Raw genomic sequence first — 20,780 nt, forward strand, 5'->3', positions numbered from 1 at the left:
TTCTGTACCTGGCCCATGCTGGGGCCAATGGCCATAAAGGCATTTGTCTATCAATTGTATAGTTCTTGCAATCCACTTATTTGAGACATTAATGTTTTGATGCATTGAAAATGGTGGACCCTGTTGTAAACAAGTGTAATTCTTTATGGTGTCGTCCACTCACAGTTAACAGTTTTTTTTTATTGAGTTGTACTTGAAATGTACTGTAATTCTGCAAACTGTTACATCAATCAATCAAACTCACCAGTGTACAGCCTTCCGGAAAGTCCGGGCCGGTACTCTTATTGTGAAGTAATCGTCCACCGGAAGTCTTATTTTGCAAAGAAAAACAAAACAAACACTGGCCTTAGAAGCACCTGGCGAATAAGAAGAAGCGTTGTGTTCGTTGCAGAGGACTTCATTCACCGGGTATATAAATGCACAGAATGTTTAATGTAACATTTACTGTAATACTCTTTAAACATTTAGTTATCGCCATTACACTGTCATGTATGTGCAGTTTGAAACACTGACGTCAAAAGTTAGACTTCCATTCATATATCACCAACGCTACGCTAGCTAACGCTAGCCAAGCTAACCCACATTATTAGTGTGGTTGCCCAGACTAGTTATTATTATTGCTGTTGTCGTTACAATCACACCCCGTCCTTTTGAAACGGTTGGAATTACCATGTAGCATTACCATGTATGTTAAATACATCCTAGATAGATACATCCATGATGCTAAACGGTCAGCTAGCATATCTAGCTCATCGTTAGCCCCTCTCGGAACCCTCCATAAAGCTTTTATGAAATTTGGACTTATAAAGTAAAAATGTCAGAAACTTTACTACCATTGGGTTCTGCTTGTGGGGCTAGCTCATCGTGTGAGAGAGAGAGAGACCTGGCCTCCCCTTAGTGTAACTACCGGTATGATGATAGTCTTGATCTAGCTCTGGTCCATAGCTCCATACCCTTACTGCTCTTGCTGTTTTATTGTTGTATTGCTACGGCTTTAAAGAGCTATGGACCAGTCACCAGAGATAGTCTTGATCCAAGATTTCAAGGACGAGACACTGGCCTCAGTTACATGCACAAAATGCAGCATGAATTCATTCAGAGATTCATACCCAACTGTACCAGAGATGGCCAACCGTTATCCCTTAAGAAATGAATAATCGACAAACACTAACAGCTATTATCTGATAAAATAAAATAAAAAAATATTTTGAAGCGCAGTCCCTACAACCACACGCGACCTCCACCCAAAACAACACAGAACTATAAAAACACAGCATCCATACACCCATGCACTGCAATTGGCAATGGCACTGTAATTCGCCAATGGGTTCGTAAATAGCGCATTTTATTATGGCGAGGGGGGGGGGGGAACTGGTGGATACATATAATACACATAAAATGTCTCCAAATGGCCATCCCTGCTTGGACATGGGCATAAAGCACTATAGTCTACTAAGACTAAGAGCAGACATGTGTACAATCATACATGTATTCCAAACTCCCAGTAGCATTCAGAATAAAGGTGAATGGTGATCTATACCGATTCAAACGGTATATACAACCACCCCTCCAGACCGGAATGAAAATGCATTCGGATTGTGATATTCTATTCCAATTGAGGTGTTTACATGAGCATTTTTATTCTGATGACTGGAATGAATCCAATCCAAATGTACATTTCTGACATAATGTCTTGTTGACCCCCGCAGGCTGCAGGTCAACAGCGCTGTAGACCCACGGCGGCGCCAACATGGCCGATATCAAGAACTTCCTGTACGCGTGGCTGGGGAAGAAGAAGCTGACTCCCAGCTATGACATCAGAGCAGCAGGAAATAAAAACAGACAGAAGTTTATGTGTGAGGTAAAACCTTTTATTCCTCTCTGACTGATGTTGGCTTATTTTCACGTAAATAATAATAATCATCATTGATTTCACTGTAAGATAAATATATTGTTCTCAATGCTTCTGTGTTGGTTTATAAAACAATGACAAGTGGTGAAAGAAGTACTAAGATTTTGTTTCACTTTGGTAAAAAATAAGAGGGGTGTAAATGGTACACAACGATGTTGGGTTGGGAAGAAGGGGAGGTGAGGGGGGCGCAAATAAATGAGTAAGATATGATATATTCCCTGTATCAATCGATATTTGAGCACAGTCCTATATAATGTACTGTACATTCAAGCCCTTCTTGTGATTTCAGGCCCGTGTGGAGGGTTTTAATTACACCGGCATGGGGAACTCCACCAACAAGAAAGATGCTCAGTCCAACGCAGCCCGGGACTTTGTCAACTACCTGGTCCGTGTGGGAGAGATGAACGCTGCCGAGGTTCCAGCAATAGGGGTCTGTAATGCTCTGTTTTACATCTCTGCTGTCAGGCAGAAACCGGCTATGTCCAAAATATTAACTGTTCAGGAAATGTGGGGGAAAACAAAACACAATACTGCCTGAGCCTCCTCAAAGTTAGTACAGTGACTTTGTCAGATACTTGAATGTCTCACTTTATGCAAATAAAGTGGAGCTCTGAGGTTTTTGACGTGAATCAAAATGTCAAAATGTTTTAATGTCAAAAGTGTATCGCACGATAAATGGTTGTTTTATGGTTATGTTTTTTACAGTTAGGCTTAGAATTAGGAACATATTCAGTTTAGATTTGAGGTTTATGTCGCACACCGACAAATAGCATCCAATAATACAAAATGGCACACATAAATACAAAATGGCACAAAAGCACCCATTCATACAAAAGAGTCTGGTCTGCTTGCTTGGGGGCTATTTTCAGATATTCCCAAATGTTTGTCCTGTATGGTAATGAAAACCGTGTGCGTCCGTCGGTCAAGATGACTGGACACTAACAATTTAGGCATTTGGCAGACTCTTATTCCAGAGCGATTTACATTAAGCAAGACCAAAAAACATGGCAATACATCATATACATAAAAAAGTAGTTATCATGAATCATATGTAAGCTAAGAGCGTAACAGTGGAATACTAAATGATTATGTTGTTTCTTTCCTTGCCTCTTTCTGTCACCAGGCGAGCGTCTCAGATAGCTTTGAGTCTCCTGAAGGAGGAGGTGGAATGGGAGCTGTCGCAGGAGGAGGAGGTGATAACGGAGGTTTTGGCAGTCTGCCTGCCAGTGGACCACTGCCTCCACACCTCCTTTCTGTAAAAACAGAAGGTAGGAGAAGATCATGAAACACTATTTCACTTTCATTCACTCACCCTGTGATAGCTTGAATACAAGGAGATTTTTGGTTTGTATAACATTCCTTTGTGATGACTGAAGAATAAGCTAAGAGAATGCTTTAAGTAAATAGGAGTTTAACTACTAATTAAATAAATGTATATTCAGAGAGAGTAGGATGGCTGAGAGGGAGACAATTTAGGAAAGATTGACAGTAGGAAAGCTGAGAGGGAGAACGTGTAGGAGAGACAGACGGTAAGACAGCTGAGAGGGAGACAGCGAAGGAGAGACAGACAGTAGGACAGCTGAGAGGGAGACGGTGTATAGGAGAGACAGACGGTAGGACAGCTCAGAGGGAGACAGCAAAGGAGAGACACACACAGTAGGACAGCTGAGAGGGAGACGGTGTAGTAGGAGTGACAAAAAGCTAATACATGTTCTTGAATTGATTTATTGATTGTGTGTATTGACTGTTATTATTGATGACTGTGTTTCAGTTGTATCAGTCCCAATACCAGGGGTAACTGGTCTGGGGTATTCAGGAGGAGGAGGATTTGGAGGAGGAGGTGGATTTGGAGGAGGAGGTGGTGGTGGGGGCCAGTGGGAGAGAGGAGCCAACCTGAAAGAGTATTACGACAAGAGAGACGAACAGGAGGCACAGGCGGTAAGACTCACTGCTCACATGTCGTTGCCATCAGGCAGAAACCTTGTATCTCTATTTCAACTTATTTATCTTTTTTAGATATACCTATCCCACGATTTTGTCAACCCATCTTTTCACCCAGTGTCCTTATCTAATGTAATCCTGGGTGCTACACTTCCTCTGCTAACCTGGGGGGGCAGCGGACTGACCTCATGCTTCCTTCTATGCATGAGGAGTCCAAGCCGCTTCTTTTCACCTGACAGGGGAGAGTTTCCCTGGCCGGACATAACGCGTGGAAGGAACACGTTATTCCGACCAGTTCCTTTCCCCTCCATCAGGCGCCCCGGCTGGCCAGGGGAGGTAGTTTAGAGACCAGGATTACTGCATGTTATTTGTGAGGTTACCTACCCTAGGGGACACGTGGAGAACATGCAAACCTTTCGCCAATCCCGCCTCAGGTGTGGGCACTGATAACACGCCCACAGCGTCCCCACCGGGTATCGAACCCAGGACCTTCTAGCTGTGAGGCGACTTCACTACCGACTGTGCCACCATGCACCCTTCTATTTAAACTTTCAATGTTTTTTGGGGTGGGTGTATATAAATGTGCCTCTTTGTCGCACAAAAGTAGGGAAAATAGACAATCTGCAAGCTCTGGTATTTTCACAAATTTCTTATTTTTTTAGCATTACCCTAAAAGTGTTTCATAGTGAAATAGCTGTTTCAGTCCTACTAGCTCAACCCTGTCTGTTTCCCCATTTGGTTTGAGAAGGTTTTTTCTAACCGCACAGAAGGTTTTAATTAAATCCTCTTAAACATGGGAACAAGTAAACATTACACTTTGCACGGGTTACAAATGACAATACATACTGTCTTTAAGCTTATTGTAAAGTTGGACTGTTGTCTAAAAGGTCTGACCTCCTGTCTCTCCATTAGACCCTGGAGTCTGAGGAGGTGGACCTGAACGCTGGTCTCCATGGCAACTGGACCCTTGAGAACGCCAAGGCCCGACTGAACCAGTTCTTCCAGAAAGAGAAGACCTCTGCAGAGTACAAGTACAGCCAAGTAGGACCCGATCATAACAGGTACACACATACTGTAGTCCAAGTGGGAACAGATCATAACGGGTCCTAGGTCTAAACCTGATCATATCAGGTACCACACTGTAGTCTATACCTGGTCATATCGGGTACATAAACTGTAGTCTATACCTGGTCATATCGGGTACATAAACTGTAGTCTATACCTGGTCATATTGGGTACATAAACTGTAGTCTAAACCTGGTCATATCAGGTACATAAACTGTAGTCTATACCTGGTCATATCGGGTACATAAACTGTAGTCTATACCTGGTCATATTGGGTACATAAACTGTAGTCTAAACCTGGTCATATCAGGTACATAAACTGTAGTCTAAACCTGGTCATATCGGGTACATAAACTGTAGTCTAAACCTGGTCATATCGGGTACATAAACTGTAGTCTATACCTGGTCATATCGGGTACATAAACTGTAGTCTATACCTGGTCATATCAGGTACATAAACTGTAGTCTATACCTGGTCATATCGGGTACATAAACTGTAGTCTATACCTGGTCATATCGGGTACATAAACTGTAGTCTAAACCTGGTCATATCGGGTACATAAACTGTAGTCTATACCTGGTCATATCGGGTACATAAACTGTAGTCTAAACCTGGTCATATCGGGTACATAAACTGTAGTCTATACCTGGTCATATCAGGTACATAAACTGTAGTCTATACCTGGTCATATCGGGTACATAAACTGTAGTCTATACCTGGTCATATCAGGTACATAAACTGTAGTCTATACCTGGTCATATCGGGTACACATACTGTAGTCTAAACCTGATCATAACGGGTACATAAACTGTAGTCTATACCTGGTCATATCGGGTACATAAACTGTAGTCTATACCTGGTCATATCAGGTACATAAACTGTAGTCTATACCTGATCATAACAGGTACATATACCTAAACCACATAGTCTTGTCATCTAAACCGGCTCGTATCGCCAACATGATTTCAGGGGTCAAATAATATAAGAAAGAAGCAAAAATAATAATAATAGTGGAGATAGCAGACCTACAAGCTGCTATTTTCACAACAGTTATCTGTGGAACTGAGTCAAATTAAATGTTATGCCTCAACTCTTACTCTTACAATTCCTAGTGTTTGTCAGGGTGGGGGGTTCCCAGTTCAAATATGATTATTTTAGGCGTCATTCGAAATGGTTGAGAACCACTGATCTAGACCAGATCGTAACAGATACATATAGTCTATAGTAGACCAAATGATGTAGTCTAGACCAGATCGTCTAGATCAGGGGTGGGCAACTTTGATGATGGAGAGGGCCACTATATTTCCACACTCACTTCAGAGGGCCACATTGCACACTGCCGTAGCAAAAATAGCCGATCTACAAGCTCAAAGCGCATCGCAGTGTGATGCCTTTTGAGCTTGTAAATCAGCTATTTTTGCTGGGCCACATTGCATACTGTCGTGGCAAAAATAGCCGATCTACAAGCTCAAAACGTGTCGCAGTGTGGTCCGTTTTGAGCTTGTAGAATATTATATTTGGCTATTTTTTTATTGGAATCCTGAAAAGTAACCTTTTTATATAATTTCAAATGCATTTAGTTATAGTTATGTTGACTTTATGAATAAAATACAAATACATTGGAAATAAAACAGACATTTTAATGCCACTCATTAACCCATTTTGACCTGGGAACGATTCTATAAATGTCTTCTAAATCCTGACAGTTTTCTGAAAAAGCTATGTTTCTATGTCAGTCGTTCTTCGATTTAAAAAAAATAGCAGATCTACAAGCTCGTAGTGGCGCGCTATGAGCTTGTAGATCTGCTATTTTTCAATAGCTAAAGCATGACATGATGCTAACACGAAAATGGGTTCCCGCCCCAAAATGGGTTAAGCTACTAATCTATAGACTGAAGTAATTAAAGCGGTTGATGTTTGCATTTTTGGAATTCTAACAGCTGAAATAAAAATATATGGGCCGTTAAGTGAAGGTGGGGGCCACATGTTTACAAAAATGTAAATGTGTTTTGGTAGATGTTGATGTGCATTGTATCAGTCAGTGTGTTTTTCTGCTGGACTGCTGCTGAATCAGAGAGCTCCAGTGTGTGCTGGTCTGAACACCAGAGAGCTCTCACTGAAAACTGACCTGGAACCTGTACACAGTCATCATTCTGGGAGCTACAAGAACACACCTCCCACACAATGATGTTACAACTGACACTTTATCTGACCACATGCCAGGGTGGGAAACATCTGACTGTAGCTTAATTCAACTAAAATGTAATTGATTATTTAAAATAAAAATTGCAATAATTAATAACTTTCTTATAATAACCTTTTAGTAATTGGTTGCATGCTGAAAGTTTCAAAACATTTCAAAACAGAAATGGTGAAAATAGCCATCAAAGCGGCACAACGCTTTGTGAGCTTGTAGATTGTCTATTGTTGTCCCAGGTTTTGCACAGCACTGTGTGACGAGGTATCAAATAGTGAGGGCGGACATCTTTAGGTGCCTGACGATTCAATTCAGATGGCTACGATTCGAGTACAAATCAATTACCGATGCATCTCGTTTCCAGTACATGGTACACATGTACACTAAACGGGTTCATTTTCTTCCATTATCTTTTATCACACTACAAACAAATGAAATCATTAAGCACTTTATCAGAGACATTTTCTTTGAATTTATCGCCTAGGACATATCAAAGGTACGCGTGTAAATTGTGATGCACTATGACTCAGCGCCCATGACAACAGAGCTACGGAGGTGTCCTCAAAATCACTACGAATCTTGAACAGTGTATCAAAAAGGATATCGGCATCAATAAAAATGACCGATCCCCAATCCCTAATCCTCCAGTGTAGCAGTCAGACTGAACTTCCCACCCTGATGTACGATAGGACCCTAGGAGGCCTCATTAGACGGACAACGCTGACACCAGAACTCCAACCCAGACCATGTGAAGACATGGGACAGTGTTTAGGTGAACTAACGCTGTCTCATGGTGGAATGGCTCACAGTGCTGGGTTGTGATTTCTGCTGTCAACTGTTCCACAGTTCACAGTGTAGCATGATGGACAAACAGGTGATTTATTGAAGGCTGGCAGAAAAACACACAGGCTGACTGCTGAGCAACCAACAGGTAAGATCAACCAATAGTTTTCTATTATTATTATTATTATTATTATTATTGTTGTTATTATACAGTATATTATATATAGTATATTTTACAGTTGTACTTGGATAAGAACAAGTGCCTATGGTCTAAATACAATGATGAAATGGAAGTTGGAACTTATTACATAATTATTATAAAGGTGTGCTCCATGCGTTTTGCTGTGTTGCACTGGGCTGTATTTCTACTCCTACAAATGAGACAGATTTAAAATATTTGGCGTGGCGGTTCTTCCTCAATCTACTACGAGTGTGCGTAGTAGATCCGCAGTGATAAGTGATGGGCGAAATGAGCTGTTCATGGACAGATGGACTCACAAGACTGAAAGGATAATCGTCACTCCCCTTCGGCCATTCCGGCCCGGCAGGAATAATAAATGGTTTTGTTAAAGCACTATGACGCTTTTGTAGAGACTTATATTAACCATGATGTAACTCTAGTCTAAATATTGGTGCGGTATATCCAATAGTTAGTCTCCTATCCTGTCACCTCAATGTAACTCTTAACACATAAACAAAAACAGATCCTGACTATATAATGTTGCATTTGCATTGCATTTTTTACAAGATTGTAAGATATGGATTCAGTCCAGTTTGATTATTCAAATAGTCACATTACATAAAATTGGCTTTGTTTTTGTTAGGTTTTTGGCTATTGTATATATGCCACTTATTGGCAGAATCTTCATTGTTTGTGCCCGTTGAGTGACTTTAAAGGCGTAGTGAAACGGAAATGGTGGACATTTTAAGTTGAAGTTTCAGACGGTTTCAAGTTGAAACACCGCTCTGAAGTTTCTGAACCAATCAGAGCATCGCATCCCTTCAGGCGATGGGACGGTAGCTATGCTATACCACTATAGGACGCATGTGTGTTTGTTTACAAGTCAGACAGTCGGCCAGCTGTACCAGTTTACTGATATGTGGCTTATTTCTACCCTATAATGTTTTCAGATACATATTTTAGCGTGATGATTGAAACGGAGTAATTCACTGTCTGGATGTCATCTTGAAAAACTGAGTGGTTTTGTAATCATTAGCAGCTGTTTTGGACAGTGTTGGACGGATGCGCAGATATGGGGAATTAAACTCGTGAGCTTCATTTTTATTGGCTTTTATCGATGTGGGCCTCGACACGTCATCACGCAGTATAATTTAGTTTTCAGGAAGTAATTAAGGAAAGGACATGAAACTCACTAATTGTAGCTTTAAATGTAGTAATGGGGTAGGATAATTGAGTCATCATTGCTGTTTAATGATAATCCTGTCGTTGTGATCTAACTGTTTTCTGTAGGAGTTTCATAGCGGAGATGCAGCTCTTTGTGAGACCGTTGGGACGAAGTAAGTTGTTTCCCCCTTTTCAAATACAATGTACCAATCTTTTTTTTTTCTTTTTAAGATATTGTTTGGGCTTTTTGCCTTTATTGATAGAGACAGACAGGAAACAGGGAGAGAGATCGGGGGGGAAGCCCCCAGCAAAGTTCGTCGGGATCAGGACTCGAACCCGCGACACACTGTCATGCTCTATTACCTGCCAAGGTGCCTGGACCGCTAAGGCCCAGGCCACCATGTACCAATCTTAAAATGAACATTAACTCTGGTGGACCATTGGTAAAGTGCCTGCCCACCACCGCGGAGGCGGGGGGTTCGAATCCACAGCAGTGCATCTGGCTTTTTTGAGTCTCTACAGTACATAAACACAATGGGCTCGAGTCAGGGGAGGGAAGCCGGGTGGGGAGGGGGATGTTTGTCACTGTACGTACCCTGTCAGCAGGGAGTGTTGGGCAGGAGGAGTAGGTACTCCCGGTGGGGACTTTGTTGTTGTTTATTATTATTATTTGTAGTAGGTAGTATTATTAATGATAATTGTATTGTATTTTGACAGAGATCACAGCTCGTGAGCATGGCTCCAACAAGAAGCTGGCAGCCCAGTCGTGTGCTCTGTCTCTGGTTAGACAGTTGTACCATCTGGGAGTCATTGAGCCTTATACTGGAATCACCAAGAAGAAGGATGGAGAAACGGTAACATACATTACATGATACAGTATACACTAGTATAGCAGTGAAAACATTACTATTAAACAAGATCATAGTGGATATAATAGTACATATTTAAGAAAAGTCACTTACTTTCTTCAAATACTTTTGGTACTTAATTTATTAACCTAATGTTAATTGTTAACATAAACTATATAAAACTAGAACTGCACTCTGTCGAGTGCATACTTGCTTGTTGCACACTAGTAGGCCATAAATGTCCTACTAGTGCGCAAGCAGAGCGCGCAAGTACTTTCGACCGCTACAAACTGTCAAATCTCAGTTTCTGCCTCTATGTATATGTCATTTGTAAGTTGATTATATACGGTATACTGTGGTTACTTTGCGCCCTATGCACCGCCCCAGCCTTTTCGATGCGTATGCACCGTCCCAGCAATGACTAATGACTAGACATACGTATACATATACATATACTATATAGAGTATGTAGTTGTAATTTGATTAGCAGTATACTGTGGTTACTTTGTGCCAAAAAGTGACAGCCGTCAACCATTTTTTTTGGGTATGCAAGAAAAACAACAAATCTGTGCCTGGTTTGCTGGGACCAGATTACACAGATGACCATTTTTCTTACGTCATCATTGAGAGCTGGGACCAGAGTACGTGGTGTGTATATGTATGACTAGCTCTCAATGATGACGTAAGAAAAATGGTCATCTGTGTAATCTGGTCCCAGCAAACCAGGCACAGATTTGCTGTTTTTCTTGCATACCCAGAAAAGTGGTTGACGGCTGTCACGTTGAATAGACCGGGCGAAATTATTACTTGCGCGCTCTGCTTGCGCAAGTAATAAACTTTCAACTTACTGTAGCTCGCTAAGTACAGTATGATGATGATGTATTGACCCACATGACGCCACAGGGACCCTAAAAAGTGTATACGGAATAAAGTTGGGCAATTACTGTAGTAATATCACACTAAATATATAAATTATAAATGTATAAATACATGAAGCTAAATGTGATTACTGCATACTACTATTACTCAATGGTTGTCAATGGTTTGTGTGTGTGTGTGTGTGTGTGTGTGTGTGTGTGTGTGTGTGTGTGTGTAGTTGGAGGTGCATGACGTCACTGTTGCTCCAGACCTTCAGCAGCAGATCATGACCGTGATTCAGGAACTAGGAATTACCATCCCATCTCCTGTAAGTATTAGTGTTACTATAGTTACCATCATCCCATCTCCTGTAAGTATTACTGCGTTACTGAAGTGACCATCATTTGTTCAACATCACTCTGTCTCTGCGGTTGTTCTGTCCCCTGTACCATGTGTATTTGTTCTTGTTCTGTCCCCTGTACCATGTGTGTTTGTTCTTGTTCTGTCCCCTGTACCATGTGTATTTGTTCTTGTTCTGTCCTCTGTACCATGTGTATTTGTTCTTGTTCTGGCCCCTGTACCATGTGTATTTGTTCTTGTTCTGTCCCCTGTACCATTTGTTTTTGTTCTTGTTCTGTCCCCTGTACCATGTGTATTTGTTCTTGTTCTGTCCCCTGTACCATGTGTATTTGTTCTTGTTCTGTCCCCTGTACCATTTGTATTTGTTCTTGTTCTGTCCCCTGTACCATGTGTATTTGTTCTTGTTCTGTCCTCTGTACCATGTGTATTTGTTCTTGTTCTGTCCCCTGTACCATGTGTATTTGTTCTTGTTCTGTCCCCTGTACCATGTGTATTTGTTCTTGTTCTGTCCTCTGTACCATGTGTATTTGTTCTTGTTCTGTCCCCTGTACCATGTGTATTTGTTCTTGTTCTGTCCTCTGTACCATGTGTATTTGTTCTTGTTCTGTCCCCTGTACCATGTGTTTTGTTCTTGTTCTGTCCTCTGTACCATGTGTATTTGTTCTTGTTCTGTCCTCTGTACCATGTGTATTTGTTCTTGTTCTGTCCCCTGTACCATGTGTTTTGTTCTTGTTCTGTCCCCTGTACCATGTGTATTTGTTCTTGTTCTGTCCTCTGTACCATGTGTATTTGTTCTTGTTCTGTCCTCTGTACCATGTGTATTTGTTCTTGTTCTGTCCTCTGTACCATGTGTATTTGTTCTTGTTCTGTCCCCTGTACCATGTGTATTTGTTCTTGTTCTGTCCCCTGTACCATGTGTATTTGTTCTTGTTCTGTCCCCTGTACCATGTGTATTTGTTCTTGTTCTGTCCCCTGTACCATGTGTATTTGTTCTTGTTCTGTCCCCTGTACCATGTGTATTTGTTCTTGTTCTGTCCCCTGTACCATGTGTATTTGTTCTTGTTCTGTCCTCTGTACCATGTGTATTTGTTCTTGTTCTGTCCTCTGTACCATGTGTATTTGTTCTTGTTCTGTCCCCTGTACCATGTGTATTTATTGTTGTTCTGGCCCCTGTACCATGTGTGTTTGTTCTTGTTCTGTCCCCTGTACCATGTGTATTTGTTCTTGTTCTGTCCCCTGTACCATGTGTATTTGTTCTTGTTCTGTCCTCTGTACCATGTGTATTTGTTCTTGTTCTGTCCCCTGTACCATGTGTATTTATTGTTGTTCTGGCCCCTGTACCATGTGTGTTTGTTCTTGTTCTGTCCTCTGTACCATGTGTATTTGTTCTTGTTCTGTCCCCTGTACCATGTGTATTTGTTCTTGTTCTGTCCCCTGTACCATGTGTATTTGTTCTTGTATGTGTTTTTGTATGGATAGTTTTATCATCATTTTTAAGAGCCTGCTCAGGGAATACAGATGAAGATTTGCTTCTGGCTAACATGGATGTGAAAACTGACGTGTCAATGTCCCTGTCAAATAAATAAAATGTACATTATTTATACATTTTTATCATCATCAAACCTTCATCATCGTAATTGTTATTATACAGAATGCTGCCTTTTCAGAGGACAGTTTTACTTCACAGCTGTTGATGAAGTTCTACCAGCTAAACACGTTTCTTTTTTCTTTTTTGTGTCAAGATGGCATCAATAGTGGTGGTTTCCATTTAGGTGAACAGGTTCATTGCATGATAAATATCGCAGTGTCACTACTAGTGGAACAATGGACAAATACAGAGTAAACAACCCGGCACTCAAAGGAGAAACGAGTTGTTAAAATCGGGAACAGGATTAACATGAAAAAAACCGAAGATGCACCGATCAAACATTCACAGATCAAAATATCCAGTTTTATATCAAACAGCCGCATCGGTACTAGCCGGTCACTGTCATTAATTGTGGTGTCATACACAGTCATACTGCGTGGGGACTGTAGTGTGCAGCAGCCGTAACATGATGGTCTAGTTTTGTGTTGCGAGACTTCCGACTCAGTAAACTTTGTTTAGCAAGTAGCGTAACTGACAGGCTACAGATGGTGATTACCATTGCAATGTAAGAATAATATATTCCATAATCTCAGCATGCCAGCTGCTCAGGACAGAAATGAAAGGCAGTAACATTGCGTCACCAGGCTTTCCAGACAGTCCATGCCGTTCTAGTGAAGCACTTTCATTGATGGATTGCAACAGCATTGCAAAAACTGTTGCAGGCTACAGAAAAAAACAGCCTCACTTTCAAAAAGTGAGGTTGTTGGATGCAGTGTGTAGACTGATGGTTGTACGTGTATGTGTTTTTGAGCTTTCTGTTTTCACTCTACATTACATATCTTCTATAACTTTTCCCCAGTTGGCGGGCGCTGGCTGGGGTTTAATTGGTTAATATCTCAGACAGTCTGTGGATTCTAGTATGTAGACTGTACAGATACATTGTATCTCTGTTTTTTTCTTCTTTTTTGTTGGACGCTAGCACTCTCATTCAGGGGAAGATGGCTGACTTGTGTTTCTTGTATCAGTGCTGTTTGTAAAGATGTTTTGTTTTAAATGTTTTGCCAGCCTATGGACTCCAGCGCTCCAGTGTCTCTCATCCAGGGGAAGTTGGCGTCGTTTGAGCCCAGTCAGAGGCAGAGCACAGCGGGGGTGGTGCCCTGGTCTCCTCCCCAGGTCAACTGGAACCCCTGGACCTCCAGCAACATTGATGATGGACCACTGGCCTTTGTTAGTATTAATGATTAACACCACAATCGCCCAGGACGAAGTTCACCGTCCTTTCTATTAGTAACAACCAGCGCCCAGGACGAAGTTTTATCCAAAAGACGAAGTCTATTGATATGAAAACCGATCGCATCGCTCTACAGCCTAGGAGTGCCTGTTGGCGCCTGTTGGGCGCTATGATTGAATGGGTTAAATAACCCCGGGCAGTTAAATAGAACCACTGGCCTTCGTTAGTATTAACACTAGTGGGTTATATTATTGTGATAATAACTTCCATTAACGCTACTGTTGGATTGTTTGGATTGTCATTTTAATTATCATTAAACTTCTTCAGTATCTAGAGATGTTTAATGTCTCTTTCCCTTCCTCCCTCTCTGTCACTTTCCCGCCATCTCTGCCTGTCTGTGCTCTCTCTCTCTCTCTCTCTCTCTCTCTCTCTCTCTCTCTCTCTCTCTCAGTGTACGTCAGAACAGATCAGTGCAGATCTTCACCATGAACTGACAGACCAGATGCAACACGATGAGAACCTGCACAAGGTTTAACATTTACTAGTGCACTACTATTATTAATATCAATAGTATTAATTGTAGTAATGCAGTCTTAATCAGTTAAGCCATTAATATCTCTTTGCCACACCAATACAATTTTATGCATTTAAACTACTGTATATTTATATAAAAAACGTGTACATTTCCCCATGTTCCCTGGTTACTGTTTGAGAAACGGCAGTAAGACTATATAGATGGATGGATAAAAGCAGACTAGATGGTTTAAAAAAAAAAGACTTCAACCTCCTTTCTCTCTCTCTGTCTCTCTCTTCTTCAGATCCTGGCAGATAGACAGACGCTGCCAGTGAAGAAGTTTGAGGCAGAGATCATGGCTGCTCTAGACAGCAGCTCAGTGGTGATCATTAGAGGAGCCACAGGCTGTGGTAAAACCACCCAGGTCCCTCAATACATCCTGGACAAGTTCATCCAGAACCACCGCGCTTCAGACTGCAACATAGTGGTGACTCAGGTAAAGAGATGTAATGATACTACGACACTACGATAATATCACAATGAAAAGGTTAACAATATGATATTCATCACAATATAAAAATCACACCCGTGATCATCATCATACATCACATTCTATACTCGGCCAATCAAATCATCACAAATGTCATTCCGGCCAAACACTTTTGGCGTCTTCACTGTTCTGCCCTCGCTTACTTTGCTCAGCCAATCGTTGAGCTGATGATAGGTGTTGCGCTCCACCTCAGCAGTCCATCTCCCAGGGGTCTAGCACATTGTGAAACAGGGATAGACTCCATCTCCCAGGGGTCCAGCACATTGTGAAACAGGGATAGACTCCATCTCCCAGGGGTCTAGCACATTGTGAAACAGGGATAGACTCCATCTCCCAGGGGTCTAGCACATTGTGAAACAGGGATAGACTCCATCTCCCAGGGGTCTAGCACATTGTGAAACAGGGATAGACTCCATCTCCCAGGGGTCTAGCACATTGTGAAACAGGGATAGACTCCATCTCCCAGGGGTCTAGCACATTGTGAAATAGGGATAGACTCCATTTCCCAGGGGTCTAGCACATTGTGAAACGGGGATAGACTCCATCTCCCAGGGGTCTAGCACATTGTGAAACGGGGATAGACTCCATCTCCCAGGGGTCACATTGTGAAACAGGGATAGACTCCATCTCCCAGGGGTCTAGCACATTGTGAAACAGGGATAGACTCCATCTCCCAGGGGTCTAGCACATTGTGAAACAGGGATAGACTCCATCTCCCAGGGGTCTAGCACATTGTGAAACAGGGATAGACTCCATCTCCCAGGGGTCTAGCACATTGTGAAACAGGGATAGACTCCATCTCCCAGGGGTCTAGCACATTGTGAAACAGGGATAGACTCCATCTCCCAGGGGTCTAGCACATTGTGAAACAGGGATAGACTCCATCTCCCAGGGGTCTAGCACATTGTGAAACAGGGATAGACTCCATCTCCCAGGGGTCTAGCACATTGTGAAACAGGGATAGACTCCATCTCCCAGGGGTCTAGCACATTGTGAAACAGGGATAGACTCCATCTCCCAGGGGTCTAGCACATTGTGAAACAGGGATAGACTCCATCTCCCAGGGGTCCAGCACATTGTGAAACAGGGATAGACTCCATCTCCCAGGGGTCTAGCACATTGTGAAACAGGGATAGACTCCATCTCCCAGGGGTCTAGCACATTGTGAAACAGGGATAGACTCCATCTCCCAGGGGTCTAGCACATTGTGAAACAGGGATAGACTCCATCTCCCAGGGGTCTAGCACATTGTGAAACGGGGATAGACTCCATCTCCCAGGGGTCTAGCACATTGTGAAACAGGGATAGACTCCATCTCCCAGGGGTCTAGCACATTGTGAAACAGGGATAGACTCCATCTCCCAGGGGTCTAGCACATTGTGAAACGGGGATAGACTCCATCTCCCAGGGGTCACATTGTGAAACAGGGATAGACTCCATCTCCCAGGGGTCTAGCACATTGTGAAACAGGGATAGACTCCATCTCCCAGGGGTCTAGCACATTGTGAAACAGGGATAGACTCCATCTCCCAGGGGTCTAGCACATTGTGAAACGGGGATAGACTCCATCTCCCAGGGGTCTAGCACATTGTGAAACGGGGATAGACACCCGCACCCTGGCTGATACCGACAATAAGCGTCTCTGACTTTAATGTAATAATAAAAAGTAATTGTGTGTGTGTGTGTGTGTGTGCAGCCCAGGCGTATCAGTGCGGTGTCGGTGGCTGAGCGGGTGGCGTACGAGAGAGGAGAGGATGTTGGGAAGAGCTGTGGTTACAGTGTACGGTTCGAGTCCATCCTTCCCAGACCTCACGCCAGCATCATGTTCTGCACCGTGGGTAAGTCAACACACTGGTCCTAGATCAGCCAGCATCATGTTCTGCACCGTGGGTAAGTCAACACACTGGTCCTAGATCAGCCAGCATCATGTTCTGCACCGTGGGTAAGTCAACACACTGGTCCTAGATCAGCCAGCATCATGTACTGCATCAGCTTAAAGACAAAATGTGTGGTGTATTTCAGTTGTATAGTTGTCACATGTGTTTTTCACGTGTGTATTGTGTTATTGCGTGTTACAGGTGTGTATTGTTGTGTTATTGCGTGTTACAGGTGTGTATTATTGTGTGTTACAGGTGTGTATTGTTGTGTGTTACAGGTGTGTATTGTTGTGTGTTACAGGTGTGTATTGTTGTGTGTTACAGGTGTGTATTGTTGTGTGTTACAGGTGTGTATTGTTGTGTGTTACAGGTGTGTATTGTTGTGTGTTACAGGTGTGTATTGTTGTGTGTTACAGGTGTGTATTGGTGTGTGTTACAGGTGTGTATTGTTGTGTGTTACAGGTGTGTTACTCAGGAAGTTAGAGGCCGGCATCAGAGGCATCAGCCACGTCATCGTTGACGAAATCCACGAGAGAGACATTAATGTAAGTCATGAAATAATTACTTTGACATATTAACGTGCATCGGTCATAGAGACATTAATAAGAGACATTAATGCAAGTGAACTATTTCCAATTGTCATTTGTCATAGGTGTGATGCATGGCTGTCTGGAGAAAGTTTCTTTTAAATTAGACACATTTGGACTTTTTTGTCATAACGTTTAAAAAACGTTGATCTTGAATTTATATCGCTCTGATCAAGTCGACCAGGGTCATATTTGTTGTGCATGTAATGCACACAACTGCCAATCATTGGTGAAAATTATACTATTTCATTTCTCAATCAAGTTTGTAAACACTTGGCAGAAGGAGAAACAAATCACGTTCAATTAATAGTTGTGATGGGTTTTTTGCAGCGGTCCATTTTTGCTACTGTATTTGTGTATTGTGTGTATACATACACACGTATAATCAATTGAACATGAACAAACCTAGAAATGATCACTGATAATCGGATCGCGCATAAAAACAAGGCTTTGCAAATGTTTTTTTAATGGGTGATGTGCGTTTGTTGCGTCAGACGGACTTTCTGATGGTGGTGCTGAGAGACGTGGTGCAGACGTACCCAGAGGTCAGGGTCATCCTCATGTCAGCCACCATCGACACCTCCATGTTCAGGGAGTACTTCTTCAACTGTCCCGTCATAGAGGTGTTCGGACGCACCTTCGAAGTCCAAGGTACACTTCATAATATGATGGACACACAATGAAGGCCACGATAACTTTAGGTCAAAAGGGCATCAAAGGAATATGAGAAACAAAGGAAACTAAACTAACTACTGAACTCCCAGCTATATACTCCAGCATGACTCTCTTCTCCCTAAACAAAGTAGACTACTCAGCCCTATGAAGCCACACACTCACACTGTCCATTGTTTACCTGGTATATAGTTTCAATGTACAGATTGTTATTTCGATAGTATATTGCTTTTATACTGATTGCTTACCTGTGATCCTAGTTTACTGAGGCGCTACACTTTCTCTCTTGATTCTTTGTGATTATCTTGCTTAACTCATTTACCGGCAAGATCGCCTTTTCACGCCTACTGGTCCAACGCCAACCTTGCCAAGATCGCTTTTTCACGCCTTGTGGTCCAAACGCCCTCCTTGCCAAGATTGTCTTTTCACGCCTTTTTTAATATCAATTGATTGCGGTTCACAACTGTAGAAACTGAAAGAAACCAGAAATCCGCTGGCTTCTGCTGTCTATGGGAACCCAAGTTTTAGGATTGTAATATCTCTGATTCTTCTTTTTGGACCAAAACAATCTTGATTTGCGCCTCATTTCTCTAAACGATATGATCATCGATCCAAAAAAAATTGGGTGAATTAAATAATATTCATGGGGCATGTTTTTTTACTTCCTGTGCCAGTTTTCGGGTAAAACGGCTTTCAAACTAAGACGCTCTAACGTTGAAGTGAACGGGTGGCAATCTGTGAGTTCCTTTTCAGCGACTAGATGGCAATGTTGGCGGTAAATTAGTTTATATTTTAAGTCTCTCTGCATAAGAGTGTCTGCCGAATGATTCAATGTTCTGAAATCAGATATGTTTAACGTGTGCGTGCATTTTACAGAGTATTTCCTGGAGGATTGCATTCAGATGACTAACTTCGTACCTCCTCCGTTGGACCGTAAGAAGAAAGACAAGGATGAGGATGGAGGAGATGAAGATGTGAGATTGAAACCTTTTTTTAATTTATTTTTAACCTCAATTTAGTCATTATGCCAAATGAATGCTCCCCAGGCTCACCTGCCAGTGAGGAGCCCCCACCGAAAGGACGTGTAGACCCTTTGTCCTACTCCTCTCGCCTAACACTCCCTGCTGACAGGTGGACCCCCAGCCTGTAGGAGTTTATGTACTGTAACAAATATCAGCATTCGTATATAGACGCTCAGCGAAGTCTGATGCAGTGTGCATTAAGACCCCCAGACCCTGCGGTGGTGGGCAGATACTTTACCATTGTGCCATCCGTTTTTTAATCATTTAAGGTGGTGGACAAAGTACCCAACTCTAGGTAGTTTAGTCAATAGTAAAGTGTTTTTAATCATTTAAGGTGGTGGACAAAGTACCCAACTCTAGGTAGTTTAGTCAATAGTAAAGTGTTTTAATCATTTAAGGTGGTGGACAAAGTACCCAACTCTAGGTAGTTTAGTCAATAGTAAAGTGTTTTTAATAATTTAAGGTGGTGGACAAAGTACCCAACTCTAGGTAGTTTAGTCAATAGTAAAGTATAAAGCTGAGCACCTCTTTATTTTATTTGCTTAATTTTGTTTCTAAATGGACTATGGGTGCAAAGGTTAACCATACTAACCGATGAGATGTATAATATCAACTTTAAAAATAATCTTTTCCAGTTGATGTAAAAGGTGTCCTGTGTTCATGTGCGTCCGCAGACCAACTGCAACATAATTTGCAGTGCGGAGTACTCTCCAGAAACCAAGCGCACCATGTCCCAGATGAGCGAGAAGGAGACGCCCTTTGAGCTGGTGGAGTCGCTACTTAGATACATCGAGACGCTCCAGGTGTCCGGAGCCGTCCTGATCTTCCTGCCTGGATGGAACCTCATCTACTCCATGCAGAGGCACCTGGAGACGAACGCTCACTTCGGTAGGCCCCCACATCCTAACCAAACGAACCCGCATCCACCCACATCCTAACCAAACGAACCCGCATCCACCCACATCCTAACCAAACGAACCCGCATCCACCCACATCCTAACCAAACGAACCCGCATCCACCCACATCCTAACCAAACGAACCCGCATCCACCCACATCCTAACCAAACGAACCCGCATCCACCCACATCCTAACCAAACGAACCCGCATCCACCCACATCCAAACCAAACGAACCCGCATCCACCCACATCAAAACCAAACGAACCCGCATCCACCCACATCCTAACCAAACGAACCCGCATCCACCCACATCCTAACCAAACGAACCCGCATCCACCCACATCCTAACCAAACGAACCCGCATCCACCCACATCCAAACCAAACTAACCCACATCCAAACCAAACTAACCCACATCCAAACCAAACTAACCCACATCCAAACCAAACTAACCTGCACCTACACATTGAGTAATATTGGTAGTTTGTCAGCCATATGGTTGTGCTTTGTATTGTAATGTCCTTTTATGT

At 42.4% G+C, this 20,780-nt stretch overlaps 1 protein-coding gene across 2 annotated transcripts in view; it reads left to right on the forward strand.

Moving 5' to 3' along the window:
* Positions 1 to 296: 296 nt before the first annotated feature.
* Positions 297 to 20,780, forward strand: part of dhx9 (DEAH (Asp-Glu-Ala-His) box helicase 9) — a 30,767-nt gene continuing 10,283 nt past the window's right edge. Inside the window, exons 1-17 of one of the 2 annotated variants that reach the window (XM_080777674.1) lie at positions 297 to 408; positions 1,710 to 1,861; positions 2,202 to 2,342; positions 3,036 to 3,180; positions 3,684 to 3,850; positions 4,766 to 4,914; positions 9,371 to 9,417; positions 9,962 to 10,098; positions 11,189 to 11,278; positions 13,964 to 14,125; positions 14,581 to 14,658; positions 14,948 to 15,139; positions 16,890 to 17,031; positions 17,533 to 17,615; positions 18,152 to 18,308; positions 19,206 to 19,303; positions 20,026 to 20,239. In XM_080777674.1, coding sequence (XP_080633800.1) covers positions 1,751 to 1,861; positions 2,202 to 2,342; positions 3,036 to 3,180; positions 3,684 to 3,850; positions 4,766 to 4,914; positions 9,371 to 9,417; positions 9,962 to 10,098; positions 11,189 to 11,278; positions 13,964 to 14,125; positions 14,581 to 14,658; positions 14,948 to 15,139; positions 16,890 to 17,031; positions 17,533 to 17,615; positions 18,152 to 18,308; positions 19,206 to 19,303; positions 20,026 to 20,239 — 2,113 coding nt within the window. In that variant the 5' untranslated portion in view covers positions 297 to 408; positions 1,710 to 1,750. Of the gene's footprint in view, positions 409 to 1,709; positions 1,862 to 2,201; positions 2,343 to 3,035; positions 3,181 to 3,683; positions 3,851 to 4,765; positions 4,915 to 7,962; positions 8,048 to 9,370; positions 9,418 to 9,961; positions 10,099 to 11,188; positions 11,279 to 13,963; positions 14,126 to 14,580; positions 14,659 to 14,947; positions 15,140 to 16,889; positions 17,032 to 17,532; positions 17,616 to 18,151; positions 18,309 to 19,205; positions 19,304 to 20,025; positions 20,240 to 20,780 lie in introns of those variants that run through there. The other variant, XM_080777675.1, reaches the window with a different exon arrangement.

Source organism: Protomyctophum bolini (genome assembly GCF_963924005.1).
Source record: "Protomyctophum bolini genome assembly, chromosome: 12".
Taxonomy (NCBI): domain Eukaryota; kingdom Metazoa; phylum Chordata; class Actinopteri; order Myctophiformes; family Myctophidae; genus Protomyctophum; species Protomyctophum bolini.